General features: G+C 33.9%; 1 protein-coding gene across 1 annotated transcript in view; it reads right to left on the bottom strand.

Moving 5' to 3' along the window:
* The window catches only part of LOC106873000 (diacylglycerol lipase-beta), a 52,706-nt gene that overhangs the window by 10,760 nt on the left and 20,166 nt on the right, over positions 1-21,780 (bottom strand). The window contains exons 6-11 of the mRNA XM_014920201.2: positions 20,555-20,693; positions 17,235-17,318; positions 7,864-8,019; positions 7,178-7,305; positions 5,454-5,595; positions 1,646-1,869 (exon numbers count right to left, since the gene is read on the bottom strand). Of these exons, the coding sequence (XP_014775687.1) occupies positions 1,646-1,869; positions 5,454-5,595; positions 7,178-7,305; positions 7,864-8,019; positions 17,235-17,318; positions 20,555-20,693 (873 nt within the window). The remainder of the gene's footprint in view (positions 1-1,645; positions 1,870-5,453; positions 5,596-7,177; positions 7,306-7,863; positions 8,020-17,234; positions 17,319-20,554; positions 20,694-21,780) is intronic.

The raw sequence follows: 21,780 nt of genomic DNA, 5'->3' as shown, positions 1-21,780 counted from the left end.
ATTCCAAGTTATTACTTCTATTTGTTATTATTTGTTACTTCTAGCAAAAATAGAAAATAACTTAAAATATTTTTTGCACTTTAAAAAATTTATTTTTTTTAATTATTAATTAATAATTAGAAATTTGAAAATAGGTTATAAAATATAATAGTAGTACATAATTAGTTAGTACAATAAACAGAATAATACAAAAATGAGTTATATTTTACAGTAAAATTTACCTATAACAACAAATTCACAATAATATTTGCTTGAGTTGTTGCCTAAGTTATTGCCAAGTCTTCATATTTTTAGTCTTGACCCAATGCCTATTTTTTACATAATGAATTTGCCTACTTCTAGCTCTCATGTTTTAAGTATTCTCATGTGTCAATACTTTAACAAAATGATGGTACCTTCTTCAATTATGAAGTTTTTTTTTATTTGTTTCAGTCATTTGACTGCGGTCATGCTGGAGCACTGCCTTTAGTCGAATGAATTGACCCCAGGACTTATTCTTTGTAAGCTTAGTACTTATTCTATCGTTCTCTTTTGCTGAACCACTAAGTTACAGGGACATAAACACACCAACATCAGTTGTCTGGTAGGGGAGACAAACACACAAACATACACATCTATATATATATATATAAATATACGTTGGGCTTCTTTCAGTCTCCATCTGCCAAATCCACTCACAAGACTTTGGTCAGCCTGAGGCTATAGTAGAAGACACTTGCCCAAGGTACCATACAGTGGGACTGAACTTGGAACCATGTGGCTGGTAGGCAAGCTACTTACCACACAAAGTAAAAATTTTCTTGTTCTGTACTTTACCAGATGTAATATGTTGTCCTGAACTTTTCCCAAGTGTAATAACTTGTCCTGTACTTTTCTATGTTTATAATCTTAAGAATATTATTTCTCTTGCTTGCATTTTTCCATGTAATCCATGTTTTTTCCAGGCTATGCTATTAAGCTAATTAATAATATGTTAATTGATAATTTAAGATTTTACCTAATTGAAAATTGTCTATCATTTATGCTTAATTAAAATAAAGTTTGTCTTTAAAATAAAAAGTTAATTATACTTAAATCCAATTTTTTGCCTTACTTATATTTTTTTCATGATATTTTACCTTACAACTTTTTTGGTACAAATTTTTGTTGCATGGGACCAAAACTATGAAATTCTTCATGCTTTCTTCTATCATTTAAGCTAAGATAAATATATTTTGCTTTTAAAATAAAAAAAAGTTATTTAGATCTAAACTTGACTGGAGGCATTACTTAACATTAACAGTTTTCAATTTGGTTAAGAACTGAATTTGCAACAAAGCTCTGAAAGATGCTGTGTGTGAGTAAATTGTGGCCTTAAGAATATTATTCAACTACTACCGTAGTTGAATGATTCTTTGAGAAGGCTTAAAAACTAAGAAATTCCTGTCAATGCAAACTACTATGATTCTGGTTCTCATCTCAGATATTACAGCACTGTGTTTACATGATATAATTGCATTAATTAATACAGATGACATGATTAAACTAATTGCTATTTGCGGTGTCATTGAAAATTTTTTCTTTACCTCAATGATGCCGGTGACATATATTAACCACACAGCCATGCCTGTGTATAAATATTAAGAAATCAAAAATATCTTCTTACCCAGTAGAACTTTGCTCTTCAACAATATGCAAAATAAGTCCTGGTGGATAAAGTTGTTTCTCTGGTGTGACAGAATCTCCAATACTACCGTAATGACCAGATGAACTGCTAGAACTGGCATCTACCAAATTATGTTGTGGTTCCTCAACATTGAAATCCTGTTCACGATGGTTCATATTCAAGCCACATAATACTTTCCAGAAACCACTCAGGAAGATTTTATACTGAAAAATAATAAGATAAATGTAAATATTAGGTGTTACTATAATGTTTTAACAGTAGCTTAATAAAATTATTACAGAATTATACTGGAAACTGTAGCAGAATGAGAAAATGCACACTTTATTTTACATTATTCTCAGTGTTATGCAATGAATATAATTAAGCAATTACTAAAGAAAATAATTTCTAAAAACTATTAAAAATGCATTTAAATTTCTCACTGCCACTAAATACTCAAATTACTGATGTATGCTAACTTTTGACAGTTTTGATCATCCTTATACGATTACAAATGGCTGCCACAAATGTTATAACACCATGCATTTCATGGAACAAAATGAACAAAAAGAGCTGGCTATATTAAATTTAGCCAATTTTGTTTTACTTCCATTTTATTTTATTTTCATCCAAAATGGACACCAAAATATTGTGTGGTGCCCAATCACAGAATAATGCTTGCCCTGAAGGCATGTTGCTCAGTAGTTAGAGCATTAGGATCACAATCATGAGATAGTGAGTTTGATTCCTGGACCAGGCTGTGTGTTGTTATTGAGCAAGATACTTTATTTCATGTTGCTCCACTTTACTCAGTTGTAGAAATGAGTTGCGACGTTACTGGTGCCAAGCTGTATCAGCCTTTGCCTTTCCTTTGGATAACATTGGTGCCATGGAGAGAGGAAGCTGATATGCATGGGCGACTGCTGGTCTTCTGTAAACAACCTTGCCTGAACTTATGCCTCAGAGGGTAACTTTCTAAGTGCAATCCCATGGTCATTCATGACTGGAGAGGGTCTTTACCCTTACAAGTCACAGGATATCATTATAATCAGTTCTAAATTTACATTTTTTGTCAAACTTGTTACTGTCATTAAAAATGGGAACCATATGTTCTAAGCCTCAACAACGGCAAAGACACTATTAAGATTGATGACCATGACTATAACATCTATTAGATGAAGCTTAATCTAAACTGACATGTCAAACATTCTATATCAGTGTGTCCAGAGAGCTAGACCTATTGGTTACTTTCCTTTCATTGTCCACATACTGTTTAGGTTATTAATAAAACCATTAACCAGCAAGAAAGCCTTTATGTAGTTGCTTGTCCTGCTAAAAATAGCAGCCAGATATCCCTTAACTCATACCTTACCATCTTAGAAAAGAACATTGAGCTAGAGTTACTGAACAACCACTACCATTAATACATTGAAATGAAGAAATGTAACCCAAAATCTTAAAATGATTTCAGATGTTACTATTTCACATCTATTTCAGACATAGCTATTGTATAGGAAACACAAAGAACTTTAATAAAAAAAAAAAACAAGTTTAGTATGTGAAACAACTTTTAAATCCTCAATGAAGTTGCTGTTTGTTGTTAGGCCATCCCTGATCAAAAAAAACTTATGATCAAAGATGTTCCAGCCATGACAACCACATTTTTTTCCCTATATGCAGGGAACCCAGAACCATACTACTTGCTTTGTCATTTTCTAAGACAATAAAAGTAATAGTCTACTATTAACAGGACATGTGACAGCATAAAGTCTCTTTTGTTGGATCATCTCAAATGGTAAGTAATTACGTCAATAACCTAAACAATATGTAGACAATATAAAAACAAACACTGACTATTTGGATGTTTTGCAGAAATCGTAGATGAGTTTTGTTACTGAAGTGACAAAACTCTTGGAGGCAGTAGTGATGAGAGTATTATGGTTAGAGTTTATCATGAAATACAAGACTTTTAGGAAAATGCTGTCCTTGCTGATAACAAAATTACACTCTATGTTAATAGAGCAGGCTATATGACGTCTGAATCCAAAAATTAATGGTGCAAATGCTTTCAATTAATGAATACAAGAGAGATAACTGTACTGGTATTGTACTGTATTGTCAGATGAAGAAATATTAAGATGATAGTTGAAAGTACACAATGTAAAAGTACACCAGGAAAGAAGTATAAGATTAAGTTTATTGACACATATAAAAAGGTGCAATGTTACAAATTTTTGTAACTGCTGCCAGAATCACAGTCAATAGTAATGCTGATACCTCAATCATATTGCCTTCATAAGGTTGTAAAGAATATTAACACAACAGAGATGGGAGAATTATTAGAGGGTTAGGAAATATGCTTTGCAGTATTTGTTCCAGCCTTTTATCTTCCAAGTTCAAATCCTACCATGGCTAATTTAGCTTTCCATCCTTCCTAGGTTAATAAAATAAAGTACCAGTCAAGTGCTGGTATTGATAGTTTCAACTAACTCTCTCGCCTCAAAACAGCTGGTGTTGTGCCTAAATTACAGACAGTTTTACATCAAGTGATGACCAAGTATTCTATTAAGAAAAAGAAGTCAACAGTATTCTTAATTCTTCAACATACATCATATTGTTTCAATATCTATTTTCCCATGCTATTATGGACTGGACAGTCCAACAACATACTGTTATTATTTATCAATCTACTGTCATCTTGTCCAAGAGAAGTGACTTCACCATTGTTCCCACATCTTTCTAGAGCTTCCTCTGCCATAGAATGAAAATCAGGAAAGCACATGGCACTTATTTCACCCAGAACTTAACATCCATTCACTCAGATGTCTTTTACTAGCACAGCTGTGTCTCCAGAACATATTGTTAGATAATACCTTCAATACAGCTGCTCTCTCAGCTCACTTGCACCCCATCTTTCAACATTTGCAACACATGCATTGATAAAGGTTAACTACACTATACATTTATTATAATTCCATTCTGCTCTAGGATACTTTACAGGAATATAAAATCAATCCCAATACTTGATCATGGAATTTACCTGAGAAGGATGAAAAGCAGAATTTGAACTCAAAACTTTGGAAAGGTACTACACAAAACAGCACAATTCATTACCATATCATCATCACCAGTGAAAGTAGCAGACCTCATAGTCAAGATGAAAATTGTTGTTATAGGTGAAGGGAGGATTTTGTTCCTTAAAGAGGCCAATATTAGAACAAAGTGGATGAAGGTGATAATACTCATTTCTTACATTGAGACAAAAGAATTAGTGATGGTGGAAGTAGTTGATTAAATATATCTCACTTCTTAACTGGTACTTATTTTATCAACTCTAGACGAAGAAAAGACAAAGTCACCCTCAACAGGAATAAATTAAAGAAAAGAATGGGAGGGTATTGTAGTTTGCTTGAAGCATTGTGTATTGTTTGTAAAGAATAAAAAGTTTAGAATGGTGCAACAATGCACTATAGAACAAAAAATGGACTATATACCTGTTGTAATTTGATTATCTATAGTCCGATGATATTTCGGAATTACAATTCCTTCTTCTGATCTTCTTAGCTGGACTATAGATAACCAAATTACAACAAGTATATAGTCCATTTTTTGTTCAATAGTGCATTGTTGTACCATTCTAAACTTTTTATTCTTTATAAAGAAAAGAATATTTCAGAATAATGTTTTTTTTTAATTTCTAAAATATCTACATTCTACAATGTTATTCATAAACTGTCCAATTCTCTGTTATTGCTTTAATGATTATCAAGAGATCATTAGTTAAAGAAAAAGAGTATCTCCTTGTTACCTTTGGTAAATCACATGCATTGACAGCTGCCACCACATCAGTCTTCAGTTTTTCAATATTACATAATCCCAATCTAGGAATAAGATCATCACCTAGAACAACAGAGCAGGTAAATTCTTGGCTGTAGTCACTGGCTGCACAACTGAAGAATAAAATGAGATATTGGAATTAAAACAAATACACTGATGCTCCTTTCAGAGAACAGACTAATTAATTCAGCAATACCAAGGAAAATTATATCTTAAGATAAACCGTAAATTATTAAACTAATTAATAGTAAGGCTGACAGATTAATTAGTGAATAAGGGTAAATATTTGACTATGGGGAATAACTCATAGGTCAAGCAATAGAGTAGCTATTGTAGTAACGCCTGCGCATGCGTAGTCTTACGCATGCGTAAAATTAAACAAGCAAGCGTTTCCCGCTCAATTCATTCTCTTTCTCGCTGGCCAGCGATTGAGCATGGACGTGTGTTTAAAAGCTGTCCCTACATCTTTCGGTCTTATACTCGACGGCTCGTTATTCTCACCTCTAAAGATGTATAACTAAAGATATGTATGTTTTACCAAGTAAATAAATGTTGTTTAAGTTGTTTAGTCTGGAGTTCAGCGTTCCGTCAATTTCTTTAATTTTTTAGTAGAAAGTCAGGTATACAATCTAAAGATGTATAACCCACTTTCTACTAAACTATCATAAATATTCTGCTGATAAATGGATGGGCTAACGAAATAAATATATACAACTTATGTAAACGGAACCCTGGCATATTCTACAATTAAATATAGACTTTTCAGCCTGTTATAGCTATGCTATTGCTTACCTTTCCAGAAATAGCAATCTAATCTCCTTTAAATACTCTCTTAAAATGGAGAAAAATATTCATTCGGTTTTGGAATGGAATCCACAATATATTTTAAATACATTTCCTCACATGCATTAATTGTTCTTCATTTATTTCAATGGCTTACTTGAGCAACTTAGTCACCAACTAAGACAAGAATATTTTGTAATAATACAATATTTTGTAATAATATGAAAACAATATAAAATATCACAATATTTTGTAACAATATAAAAACACTTCCAATAATTTGGCCAAAATGAAAGAGAATCACCATAATGCCAATAGACATCATACTCATGTAATACAATTGTGAACTTTGAACAGCCCACCTAGCCATATCTAACATTATTCTGAACATTTGAACATATGACTAGTGAAGGCATGAGCATCCCTGTGGCTTTTCTAAAATAGAAAATGCTTCAGCCTTGAAAGCTGTGAACCTTACTTACATATTAGAAATACCTCCTATACAAGAATACTGTTCACATCTAGAAAAGTATATCTACCTTATTTGATAGACATACTTGACAGACATACTTTCCCTTCTCATAATTCCCACAGTGTCTTGTCCTTTCAATACCTCCTCCATCATACTTAATAGGTTATCCAATATCTGCCTTCCACTAACTGCACTTTCTAAAACTCACCATATTTGGTTCCTGACAATTAACCCTTAACATTTCAAACTGCATATTAATTACATTAACTCAGTTACCCCATATCATTAGCTGAGAATATTTTCTAATATCAAAACAGATCCTCACTTGTCTTCATTTCAATAAGTGTCTTCATGAAAATTATTTTAAATACTTTACAAAAAAAAAAGAAATGTGTAGGAAAAAAAATAATAAGGAATGTAAAGAATATTTCAATACAAACCACAAAAGGCCACCAGGTGGAGCATAAGCAAAGCAGTAGACATCGTTATATTTTTCTTTCAAGAGAATAGCAAGAATGGCAGCTGTACCAGCTCCTAAGCTATGTCCAGTGACAACAATCTTCTGGTTCTGAAACAAATAGCAAATAAATCACAAATTAATATTAGTTATATTCTAATGTATCTATATGACATTGAACATTTATCATAGTTTTATCTTCTATCTCAAACTATGAAGCAGTTAAAATATTGCTCCAATGAACCAAATATTAGTGGAAGTAGAAATTCCTTATTAAGTTAAGGGAGATTACTCACAAAGTTACATTAACATCGGCAACATTCAGAAACACATCTGAAGATGGCGGAAAGGCTGTAGTAAATAAACTTTTAAGAAAAATATGAATTTTTCTTCTTTAGACTTTAATCCTTGACTTAATGCAATATTTTCTCTTCTTCTTGTAAAAAAAAAAGGGAAAGTAAATGTATTTCTGTATATATGTCTATACAAAGGATATGCCATACATATATGCAAATATGTGATAAAACAATAGATTGTGTGCTACTAGCAGAAATGAAAGTGATAAGACAATATACATGGCCCATAATCCCTGATCAGTAAAATACCAAACTAAGCACAAACATATATATTTGCAGGTAAAAAAAAAAAACATAATGAGAAGAAACTTACACCTGTTTTCTGAAAGCCTCTTTCTATGAGAGAATGAAATTCAAGTTCATCACGAATGTAACGTGCTGCTTGCAAGATACCTTTGTGACAGGAAAACTCAGGATCTCCTGTCTCAAACATCTTTTCAGTATTTGCTGTTAAATCAGTAAGTGCATCCTAGAGAGGAGACAACAACATTCAATAAATGTAACATGCAAGTGAATATGGACTATTTCCAAAATGAATTCAAATGAATAGAGTGTCATGTAGTGAATATTGTGACATAACTAAACGACAAATTAAAAAGAGATCAACATAAAATTACAAGAATAAGAGAAGACATTCAGTTGTTACCAATTGTAACCTCATTTCAGACAAAAAAGGGATTAAATATTTCATATCATAATTTTAAGTTTGTACTCTTAAGTCTGTACTGATACTAGATTTAAATTATTGTCACTTTTATATGTTAAATGGATTGATAGAATTATCAATACTGGATTTAAATTATTGTCACTTTTATATATTAAATGGATTGAAAGAATTATCAATACTGGATTTAAATTATTGTCACTTTTATATGTTACATGGGTTGATAGGACCTTCTGTCATTCTTTCCTTATTTTTGGTTATTTTATTCAGTAACTCAGAGGCTCGGTCTTAATTAGTTCTTAATAATAACTACCATGACATTTAGTTAAATTTCATTAACTACATAGTCAACCTCCTGAATTATATCCCTTTTCTAATGCTCATTCTTAAATAAAAAATGGTTAGAATATAATATATCTCCAGTTCCATATTTCACACCAATCTCATCTGAGCCAACAAGAAAGTTTATAAGCAGTCATTAGCCAAATCTCCCTCAAACTTTACCTTATTATGGAGGGATGATATATCCAAAGCTATTTATCAGTGAACTACACAATTGTTCAACCAACTGTTTATGTACCATAGGTTTGCTCAAATAAAAACAACTTGGAATTACACAGCATCATCAATAACAAATCTAACTTCTGTTTGAACATTTATCATTGGTCAGTTCTGTTTTGGGAAATTATCATCAAATCAATTACTTGCCTGATGGCTGATGAATTTATGAATATCCTCTGAAGGAAACAAAGAGATTCAAAATACATGTAAGAAAGTATTTAGATTATACTTTTTTGGAATATTAAACTCAGCAAATGTGCAGGGACAATAAACACTAAAAATGTGCCGGCAATAGACTCCCTTAAATGCTCAAGGGGGTCGTTAGAAGTGGTAGATAGCTTCTGTTACCTAAGAGATCAAGTTAGTAGTGGTGGATGAAGTTCTGAAAGTGTAGTTTCTCGAATAAGAACAGGCTGGGTGAAGTTCAGAGAGTTTCTACCTTTGTTGGTAACTAAGGGCCTCTCCCTCAGAATGAAAAGCAAATTGCATGATGCTATGTTACATACCAGTGAAACATAGGCTTTGACTACAGAGGACTTGCATAGGCTTGAAAGAAATTAAGCTAGCATGCTCTACTGGATGGGTAATGCCTATGCATACACAACAGAGTGTAAATGATTTAAGAGGAAAACTGGGTATAAGAGGTATCAGATGTTGTGTGCAAGAGAGAGGACTGTTCTGGTTTAGTCTTGTGATGCATATGGATGAGAACAGCTGCATAAAGAAGTACTGAGCTCTAATTGTGCAAGGTACCTGTAGAAGGGGTAGACCCAGGAAGGCATGGAGGATCTTCAAACCCTGGACCTCACTGAGGAAATGACAAAAGATCGGGAGATGTGACAATTTGCTCTACTTGATAAGATGCATCAAACTAAGTAAAATTGCTATCTTCCACGCATACAGGCTTGTCCTTTCAGGAGCTTGTGCCACATAAAAAGTACCTGTACTGGTGCTGCATAACCACACCTATGCCGGTGCTGCATAAATGCACCCATGCTAGTGCTGTGTAAATGCACCTGTGCTGGTGGCACGTAAAAAGCACCCAGCACACTCTGTAAAGTGGTTGGAATTAGGAAGGGCATCCAGCCATAGAAACCATGCAACAACAGACAATTGGAGTCTGGCCAGCTCCATGTCAAACTGCCCAACCTATGCCAGCATGGAACGCAAACATTAAACGATGACGATCTACACAATGTTCTGATCAGTTTGGTGATCTTATTCTTGCATGTGTACATAGTGACAAACTAACTCTGACTGAAGAACCTGTTTTTCTACATCAAAAATGATATACTTATCCACTAGGTCACTGATGTATGTAGTTTAGAAATAAAGGTTCCTGTTTAAATTCAGTCTGGTACTTTGCTCACTTAAAGGAGTAAAACACCTGATGAAGATCAGAAAACAAATTGATCAAAAAGGAGTGTAGATATGATGTAAATATTTTTTAGAAATTTATCTCTAAAATCAAGGCTTAGTAATCTGAAAAATTATAATCCGATTAACAAAACTCATCTCAGACATTTAGGGAAGTAATTTTAATCTTACTCTTGAGCACTAGCAAGGCTATAATTTAGAATGAACATATAGACCTAGATGGGAGTCTCATTGCTAGTTTCAGTAAGTTAAATCACCATGCTCTCTAAATTTCACTATGTATAAAAATTCATACATATACACTATTGCATATTTTTTCCCTCAAAATCCAAAATGATCACTACTTATTTATTGTATATAATATTATTTGATATAGCTAGATGAAATGAGACACAGAATTGAATGTATTGCCAAAATATTAAATGAAATACTAGTAGATTTGATAGCCCAATTTAATATAACTCCCTTCAGTGTTTTCATTTCTTTAAAAAAAATTCAAAAGAACTGATGCAATATTACACTCAAGGCAACTGAGAGTGTCTTATTATTGATCTAAAATGATGAGTATAAAGGCTGATTGTGATGAATATGTCTAGAGTGCAATGAATATCTCAAAAGTGAAACAGCACATAAAACAAGCAACATAAAAAAACATAAAAGTAAGCTGGAGAAGTGAAATATGGAAACTGGAGTGAACCCTTTTGATACCAACCCACTTGAAGCCATCTATGATTCTATAATACAAACTTCATGTTTTAAAGTGATCGAAATTAAAACCTTCCAGCAAAATCTCATGTTAATTCATGTTCCAAACATCAGCATAATAATGACAAAGTTATTTTAGCAAATTCTTCGTTATTATCAAAAATAATTGAAACAAAGGCAGTCTGTTTCAATAGGAATATAGTAACAAATGGGTTAACAGAAAGAACAGTTAAGAACAATAGCAACTGAACAGTGATCATTTTGAAAAACCTTTCTAACTGATGCAAATGAGGAAAAACTGAACTTAAAAGCTTTCATCATCATCATGAATTTAGATCACTGACATACATGAAAAAAAATTAATTTCAATATTGAATTATCTACAATGGAGTTCACAATTTCAAAAATTATTGAACTTTGACTCAGATTTTCAAAGCTATTTTCCAAATAAATATTTAAATGTAGTGTTAATATTTTGATGACATAGTAACAATAGTTAGAAGATATCAACAAAATAATATACAATACATATTGTAAAATGTCAAGTGAATTAACATAAGTGTAGGAAATAACTTTTAAAATGTTTGTTGATGTGACATTTAGTTTTCAGAACAATTAACATGACAAAGTTTTGAAGAGCAATGTTGTCTAAAATGTCAAGAGACATGCTAACATTAAATCTTCATTGAACAGTTAAATTACCATTTTACTCATCTATCTGTTCTCAATCATTTATCAAAACATTTTATCATCTAATATATGACTAGTTTCTTCTTCACCATAACATTGCATTCAAATGAAACATTTTGAACAAAAAGCTTATAAACAAACATTGAATGATTTTTGCTTTTTAAAAAATATTGGAAATTAGTTATACATGCATGCATGTGCACACATATATACATGTAAAAATAACTGATTTTATTAAAGACATCTATCAGGCTGAGTAAAAAGTAAACGTTTTGAAACATGAAATTCATCACAATATATTTCAACAATGTGGAAATTTTATTCATCAAAGTAAGTACCATTACAATCAACACATTTTTGCCAATGAGTTACAAGTTTGTTTATTCCAGTAACATAAAAATCTGGAGTTGGTGAACTCTTTGAACACACTTTCAGCATTGGTTTGATTTTTGAACCCCTTCTCTTGCAGGAAACCATCAAGGTGTTTGAAAAAGTGGTAGTCGGTAGGAGAAAGGTCTGGGGAATAAGCTGAGTGGGGAAGAACTTCGTAGCCAAGTTCCCTCAACTTCTGGAGTGTCATTAGTGAAACGTGTGGTCAAGCATTGTCATGAAGAATGACAGACCCTGTTCAGGAGACCAGTCTGGAATGGAGGAGTAGCAGTTTTTGTCCATTTTGGCAATTTCATGGTAATATGTTTCTGCAGTAATGGTTTTTCCATGTTTTAAGAAGTTATAGTGGATGAGTCCAGCAGTACAACACCAAACAATCACCATAACCTTCTTTTTGAAGAACTCTGGTTTAGGGAAGGTTTTTGGTGCTTCATTTTGATCCAGCCACTGCAAAGAACATTTTTTATTATTGTACAGAATCCACTTTTCATCACAAGTTACAATATGGCCAAGAGATGGATCAGTCTGGTTATGGAGAAGAAACGACAAGCAAATTTCATATCTGCACATTTTCTGATTTTCGTTCAAATCGTGTGGTACCCATTTGTCAAGATTTTTCGATTTTCTGATTGCATACAAACAGTTGCAGGCAGTTTTCTGGCTAACTTGAAGTTCTGCCAGTTCTCGGGTGGCTTTAAGTGAATCTTTCTCAATGATGGTCTTTAATTGACCATCATCGATGACAGATGGGCATCCACTACGCTCATGATCTTCAAGGCTCAGGTCTCCACTGTGAAATCGTTTAAACCATGTTCGAGCTGACCACTCACTGGTCATTTCCTCACCAAATGTTTCATTGATATCATAAGCAGTTTCAGCTACTTTACATCTTTTTTTGAAGTTGAATAGCTCAAATATCGCACTTTGACAATTCCATTTCAGATGATTGTAACAACAGTGAAAAAATATCAATGTTAATGTACTGATGCATTTGGGCAAGTCTATGTCAGTTTTAAAATGTTTTAAAAAAATTCAAAAGTCTGCAAAAATCCGGTACAAATTCCTCATGATTCAAAGCATTGCTTACTTTTTACTCAATCTAATAGTATTGGTTAATTTGATTAATTAATCAATAAGTACAATTTCGCAAGAATAACAATTATTCTTTCACACAAAACGTATCATCATCATTTTACAATCACTTTCTATTTTCAGCTTGGTTTCACCAGCTTGATGCCCTTCCTAACATCAACCCCTTCACAAAGTATACAGTATGCATTCTATCATGATACTAGTACTAAAGAAAATGTTATGTCATCATCAAGACTAAAGTCTCTACTTAACAATATTATTGCCACTCATTTGCTAGTCACTTTATATAATACACTGACATTTTACCATGGCAACAACACTCAGGGCCTTTAATAGAAATTTAGTAAAGTGGAACAAGACTGCTTTTGGGCCCCATGAGGTGGGGGTCCTCTCAAAATTCAAAGGGAATGAGAGTCTTCTTTTTTTTCTTTATGAGGAACAGACAGTTACAGGTCCCAGATTGAATGTACTGATTCAAAACCACTCTTATAGGTAAAATATAACATGTTTTGAATGGCACAACAATGCAGAGTGGACTATAATGACTGTTATAATTTAATTATCCATAGTCTGATATAAAAATATTTCAGAATACAAAAATTCCTTCTTCAGATATTGCTAGGAATTGATCGAGTCACTGCTATAATCAGTTTTCCAACGGTTACTGTGTTTTAAACTGCACATATAATACATAACTTAGAAGCAGTGCTGCAGATTTGTCAACACACAAGCTTGAGACATGACCACCCTCGCGCACTTCTCATGAAGAATTCCAAAAGGAGCTTTGTGAGACCACTGCAGAGATGCTTCTAGAAAAAAAATTTCAGTAACCGTTGGAAAACCGATTATAGCAGTGACTCGATCAATTCCTAGTGATATCTGAAGAAGGAATTTTTGTATTCCAAAATATTATTATTATACCAGACTATGGATAATTAAATTATAACAGTTATTATAGTCCACTCTGCATTGTTGTGCCAGTCAAGACATGTTATATTTTACAAACAATACACTCCACTCTTATAGGCTTTGACAACACCAGTGAGTTTGCCTTATATCCTATAAGACTAAAGATTCCTCACTACTCTACAGTCTGTCCACTCACTCAAGACAACATAAACAAGAGGATGAATAGCAGACTGCAAAGACAGACGAAACAGGATGAGTGGAAGAAGAGAGCAAGAGTATGATAGTAGAAAGAGAGTGACTGAAATGGGAGGATGGTAGAGGAGGAGAGACAGTGTGGGATAGTAACAGATGTGGGTAATGGTAAAAGAGGACCCAGGGGAAGGAAGTGATGACTGGTAATGCACAAAAGGCGATAGCAGAGTATATGAGATACAATAAGATCCAGTACAATCCAGGTATATAGGCCTATGATGAATAAGAGTGGTAGAATGTTAAGGATGGCAGTGAGCTGAACAAGAATAGGTTCAAAACCATTCCTCATGACATAGGTGGAAAAATACAGTGAAAGGGAAAGAGGATAATTGTCAGAAATGAAAAGGTCAGACAGATACAATGCCATACTTAACCATATGGGCAGTATGGTCAAACAAATAGGAGAAATCCATTGCCATCGTTAGAATAAACAGCTAACAAAGAGTGAGTGTGTGGTGAGAAGATGACAAGAATGCATGGGTGGCAGTAGATTCAAACTTAGCAGAGACATATTGGGTGAAATGCCCAAACACAGATATGTATACCCTGCCACCATTGCTACCACCATTTTTAGCATTCAATTTTGCCATAATTCCATTTATAATGATCTTTTGCAGCACTGAATGTCACTAATCATTACAATCCTTTTATCATCTCCTGTGTGAGATTCAAAATCCTGAGATCAGTCTTCACCATTTCATCCCATGCCTTCCTTAGTCCCTCTTCCACAGACTCTATCTACTTTGAGTGCCCTGTATTTCTTTACACAGCAATCATCTTTCATACACATAACAGCACATACTCCTCTCTAATACACTTCAACTGATTCCTCTTATATCCCTTGTCTCTTAGTTCATTTGTACTCTGCCATTTCATGCATACTAACATTACACACTGACACATTTCATTCATGTCTTTACAAATCTTCTGCATTCATCGTCCACTGACAATCATGATCCCAACATCCTAACTATTAGGCCGCTGAATAGATCAGATTAATGTAGTCAATGTTTAGTTTAGAGTCTTAAAAGTTAGTTACTGAAAATAAAATATGATCATGAAGGAAGCTCAAGTAATATAGATCTAGGAAAGAAAGATTGGACAAACTGCTTAATGTAGTATTATTTCCGGTTGTTTAGATCCAGGTCAAACTTGATCAAGCAAATTATGACATACTATACTCCTACTCAGTTGAAGGGTTTTGTCTTCCAAATTACTAGGTGACTTTACTAGTGCTAGTGTCAGGAAAAAAGCACCTAGTACACTCTGTAAAGTGGTTGACATTAGGGAAGGTAACTAGCTGTAGAAACCATGCAAAAGCAGGCATTGGAGCTTGGCACAGTCTTCTAGCTCATCAGTTCTTGTTGAACTATCTAATCCATGCCAGCCTGAAAAGCTGATGTTAAATGATGACGATGATGATGATGAGCTAAGTGTGATCTGTATCATTCAACCAGTATTCCAGTAGTAACAATATTTTTTTTCTTAAGTTGTATCATCTGATAAATTCTTACTTATTTTTCAAACAATGTGGAATGGTTTGAAGGAGACTCTAGTAGACCAAGCAACTAAGTAGAAGTTCATTTATATGGTACTGGTTGATGGGATAGGAAACATCATGTGGTAGATGTATTCAATAGGCTTAAATTCAACAAGTTCAGAAGAGCGAAAAGTTTTGTTGAAGAGATAGGAAAAAAATATTCAACAAAAGACAAAAGTTTAAAGGATGGAAAAAGGAAGGACTGTTCAGAGATGTGGTGATTTGGTGGTGGGGAGGAGGTATAGTGCACAGATACATAAGAAATTTCAGATGAGAAGCAATATCCTAGTTTGGAGGTAACAGCTGTACCTTCGAAAAACATTTCAAAATTATTATACTCCCCATCAATGAGGAAAAAGATACTCGTCAAGAATCTCAGAAGTTTTGTTGTCCTTCAGGCTAAACTATTTCAGCATCAGTGAAGAGCAAAATGAAATCAAAATATAGGTTACTTTCAGAATATTATATTTGATATGTCTTAACAAAAGTAAACCCAAGATCTGACAAAAAAAAACTGAATATTATTCTTCTAGAAGGATTACATCAATAATTAGAAAATGTAATTAATTATATTTCACAACAGTTAACCATATTAATGATCATTATACCCATTCATAAACTATATTGGTTATCTGAATGTCATTTCTTTATAAACTCAGTATTCAACAAGGAGCTATATTACAGAAACAAAATATTATAAGATAATTACAAAAAGTAATTTTCCTTTTCAGAGTGTCAATAATTTACAAGACAATATCAGACTATTATGATAGTACTTAAGACAGAGAATTGTTCAATAAATTTCTGATAACAAGCAATTTTCTTTTAACCATGAACACTGGGAAAATTTAGAATGAAATTCTATGGAGATTTCTGTAACCTAAAAACTAGGGTCTCTTTACAAGATTAGCTGCATGTGGTGAAGAAGTTTGCTTCTCAACCATGTGGTTTCAAGTTCAGTCCCACCACACAGCACCTTTGATTCATTCAATTAAATTGAATTTTCAACAATTCCTTTGGCATTCCAATTTCCACACAGCATGCTGTGTGAGGACCAGTATGCCAAAGGAGAGACCCAGTGTTTCATATGCATGTCTTAAAAGAAAACTAAAAGAGGCTGAAGTAGGATTTGCACTCCGATCTCATAAAAACCTCACCAGCAAAAACTACCCATGCAGACCCATGGGTTGGAAGGTTGTCACCTAATTGATACAAAGGTATCATCCACCATGAGTAGGGGATCTCCAACATATGGTAGATGCAGTGACACACTGTTACAGCACATGTCCCTATATTACCTAATAATAAATAGAGATACAAAAACCAATTTATGAAACTATTGTCAATAGATTTAAAAGAAAAGGTGTTCTTACACATTTAAGAAAAGCATTGTATTGTGAACACATAATGAATGCAGAGAAAAGAAGACATTAATGAATTATTGACATTAACTGAAAGTCAAGTTATTTAGTATATTCCAGATTAAAGATAAATTAATATTTACCTGAAATGACAAGGTACCTCTAACAGCAATCACCACAGCAGCATTTTTACGGTCAACTGAGACAAAAAATGGAGGTTGAAATATCTGAAAATAGCAAAAGTAATAAATATTATGTGTGAAGATATATATATATATATATATATCAATAGATAAATGTAAGATCCAGGAATCCAAGTGTGTGAAGCTTGTAAGCTTCAAGCAGTCCGTGGAAGAAAACAAAAAGTGGACAGCGTATAGTCAAGAAAAATAACAATTTATTAGTATTGAGGGTTACACGCTTTTTCTCATATCAAAGTTACAAGGAAATTTGATATGCTGAAAGTTTCTGTATAGCTCACAGTTTGCAACTAGAGTTGCTCTGAATGTGAACAAAAATTCAAATTGAGAGAGTGGAACAGGTAAAATCCAGGCTACATATATTTCTTAGCTAGCTAATCCTCTGATGTAATAATTACTTAACAGTGGGTACTCAGATAAGTTATTCATCAGAATATCTTAATTACATGAAGGTTATATTGTCATTTGGGATTCCCAAATTAAATCACCACAGATGTGAGTTGAAATGAGTGGTAAGGCCAGAAGAACAGAATAGAAAAAACAAATGTTTGAAGAAATAATACAGTCGAGAAATAAGAGAAAGAAGGGACGAGGTCAAATATTTGGGAGTGGGAATCGTATGAGGTTGTTAGGAATGAAGAAAAGGAGAAGAGGAAAACAGAGAGGAGATAGGAGCAGATAGTTGCTGGGAGGTGAGGGGTACATGCACACACACACACACACACACACACACACACACACACACGTGAAGTCCATCTTATATTAGTCAAACATTGTCTTCATTTAAAATCATAAAGTTTTAAATGAATACAATGTTGACAAATATAGGATATTAGCAACTTTTATCATCTAAGTGTACAGAATAATGGAAAATGATGGTTGCCATTTATAAACATATAACTAATACATAAGTAAGCATTCATTAAGTCTTGAAAATAACACTTCCTGCTGTTTCATATACATACTTGAAGTTGTACATTGCACATCATCATCATCATCGTTTAACGTCCGCTTTCCATGCTAGCATGGGTTGGACGATTTGAATGAGGACTGGTGGACCAGGAGGCGACACCAGGCTCCAATCTGATTTGGCAGAGTTTCTACAGCTGGATGCCCTTCCTAACGCCAACCACTCCGAGAGTGTAGTGGGTGTTTTACATGCCACCGGCATGAGGGCCAGTCAGGCAGAACTGGCGATGGCCACGCTCGAAATGGTGTGTTTTACATGCCACCGGCACAGGAGCCAGCCCATCGGCACTGGCAACGATCTTGCTCAAATGTCTTTTCACATGCCACTGGCACAAGTGCCAAGGAGGCGACATTGGTAACGATCAACGGCCATGCTCGAAATGGTATATTTTACATGTCATCTGCATAGGGGCCAGCCCATTGGCTCTGGCAACGATCTTGCTCGAATGTCTTTTCACGTGCCACTGGCACATCATGTCACATCATGTCATATCTTGAAGTACTGCTATAGTTCCCTAACAACCATCAACTTTAAGTTTATCCAGTATACATTATACATCACTGCATGTCTTGAGGTACTGCCACAATTTTCTGATAAATAACAACTTTCAGGTCACCCAGTGTGCACAGCTATTTGACAAACATAAATGTCAAGCAATCTGGCAAGGCTTGACATGGCACTACACCAGGAAATGACATTATCTGCAAACATTTTGAAACATGCACATGGAAGCTCTTACTCTAATGCCATATTTAATTCAAGAAAAAGGAAATTTTACAACATGAATGCATAGCAATCAGAATTCCCTATAACTGCATCTCCACCCTCATCAAAGAAATATGAGTATATACATTCCAAAATTTGCCATACAGTATCACAATGTCACACATTGAAAGAGACAATCATGAAGTTGTCATACATTACTGTATGACCATAGTCAGTTTTTCTTATAGATACAACCAAATGAAAATGTATTACATTAATCATAAGAAGAACCATGCCATTCATTTACATAGTGAGCCTGTTGTCTTCAAATGATTTCCTGCTTTCCTAATCATATTTTCTTTTTTCATAATCATAAAAGATGAAAATATAATCCAGATAAATATTTTTCACACACTATAACCTGAAATGTCTAGTGTAGTACCATGCTTGAATGCAGAATGATGAAAATTGTTCCTTATAGCCACCTAACACTTCAATATTCTCTGATGTTCAGTTTGCACATCTCCTGGTGGTTAATTTTTCAATGTTGAATTGGTTAACCTGAAATTTTCTGCCTATAATAACATTGTACTCTAACTGGCTTATTTACTATGAATTACTAATTAAAAATTGCACTTTTTGGAGGATGAAGTAATGATTGTAAATTCCAAGTAATAGCTCACAATTGTAAGCTCTATGTCTCTGAACTAGTTAAAAATTTTAAACTTTTAGAACTCTAACTAGTTATTGTAAATCTTACAAACTCCATGCTATAGAATTCAGACATGTCTGAATTCATGGGTGATAGGTAAACCAATGTCTTTAGTTTTATTTAAATTTTCTAATATAGCAACTAATCAGCAGGCTAAAAAATAGAAGAGACATGTGTCAATTTCTCTATCATTTCAATAAAGGATGTCAAATTGAAAAATCTCTTTCTACTACCTTTCTGAAAAAGAGATCACTGAAATTTAAGAAAAGCAGTAGTTATAGAAAAATGCCAAAGAAATTACATTGTAAACTATAGAACAGAGCACTAAGTAATAATATTGGTTTCAAATTTTAGCACAAGGCCAGCAAGTTCAGGGGATGGGGTAGTCAACTACATTGACCCCAGTGCTCAACTGGTACTTATTTTATCAACCCTGATAGGATGAAAGGCAAAGTTGAACTTGACAGAATTTGAACACAGAATGTAAAGACAGACAAAATACCACTAAGCATTTTGTTCAGCATGCTAACAATTCTGCCAGCTCACCACTTTCTAAGTGGTAATATTGTTTTAATAAAAAGGTGGTGAGCTGGCAGAAGCGTTAGCATGCTGGGCGAAATGCTTAGTGGTATTTCGTCTGTCTTTGTATTCTGAGTTCAAATTCCGCTGAGGTCAACTTTGCCTTTCATGCTTTCAGGGTTGATGAATTAAGTACCAGTTGCATACTGGGGTTGATCTAATCGACTAGCCCCCTCCCCAAAAATTTCAGGCCTTGTGCTTAGAGTAGAAAAGAATACTGTTTTAATAAAGATTCAGAGGTAGAATGTTCAAGAGATGTTAAATCATTCAGGAAATATTAAGCTCATCCTTATTTACCTCATCACGGAAAGAAACATGAATGATTTCAGCATCAGTGAATTCAATGAACTTTTTCACTGCAGCTAAATTACATAAACAACAATTGTCTCCAGTTACATGCTCTTCTTCAGCTGCTTTACTACAGTGGGCACAACATCTGCAATACAAAAAATAAAATTAAATGTAAAAATAAAAACTATCCTTTTCTTTTTTTATATTTCAAAATTAATAAGTGTTATCAATAAGAATAATAAAGACATCAAACTGACATAATTACTTGGCAACAAATCAAGCAATCTGCAATCACTGGATTGAGCAGTGGCACCCGATCCACTGGACAGCCCAGATCTGATGACCTCTAACTTCTATCTGTTCAATCCAATGAAGGATAGTCTTCAGGGGCAACAATTTGGTGACATACAAACTTAAAGTATCCTTGAAGAAGTGGGCACAACAGAGCACAGCTAGATTTCTCCTAAGAGGATCTGAGAGCTAAGTTCAATTATGACATCATTTGCGATAGGGACCTTACCTGAAAAACAGGTAACGGTTGGCATTAACAGAAGTATCTGACCGTTAAATACAATCCTGCCTTAAAAACAAAAACAAGTAGGGGTTTTTTGGTTTTGTTTTGGGGGTTTGGGGGGGGGGGTAAGAACTTTGTTGTATTACTAAGAAGTTTGGTGCTTTGTTGAGAAGTTCACTTTGCAATCACATGGTTTCAGATTTAGTCACACAATAACCCCAGGCCAATCAATGCCTTGTGAGTGAATACGGTAGACAGAAACTAAAAACAAAGTCCAATTGACAGATTGACTGACACAATGGATGGATGAGTGGATTGATTAATAGATGTGTATGTGCATGTATATGTCTTCATATTTACAGTTCTATATTTAAGAGATGAGGAATTATTTACATTATTTACATTATTTACATTTGACGGATATTTGTCCTCATCTTGTTTGTTGTCAACACAACGTTTCGGCTGATATACCCTCCAGCCTTCGTCAGGTGTCTTGGGGAATTTTCGAACCTGGGTTCTCATTTCTAACGATGTTACTATTATTATATTATTATTATTATTACTATTATTAATCAGGTCGCTGCCGTGAATCGAACTCGGAACCTTGGGGCTAGTAGCCTGCGCTCTTAACCACTACGCCAAACAAACAAGATGAGGACAAATATCCGTCAAATGTAAATAATGTAAATAATGCCTTCATATTTGTTTACAACTGCTG

Source organism: Octopus bimaculoides, chromosome 3 (genome assembly GCF_001194135.2).
Source record: "Octopus bimaculoides isolate UCB-OBI-ISO-001 chromosome 3, ASM119413v2, whole genome shotgun sequence".
NCBI classification, from domain to species: Eukaryota; Metazoa; Mollusca; class Cephalopoda; order Octopoda; family Octopodidae; genus Octopus; species Octopus bimaculoides.
Note: the sequence above shows the minus strand (reverse complement) of the source record. Positions and strands in the feature narration are given on the sequence as shown.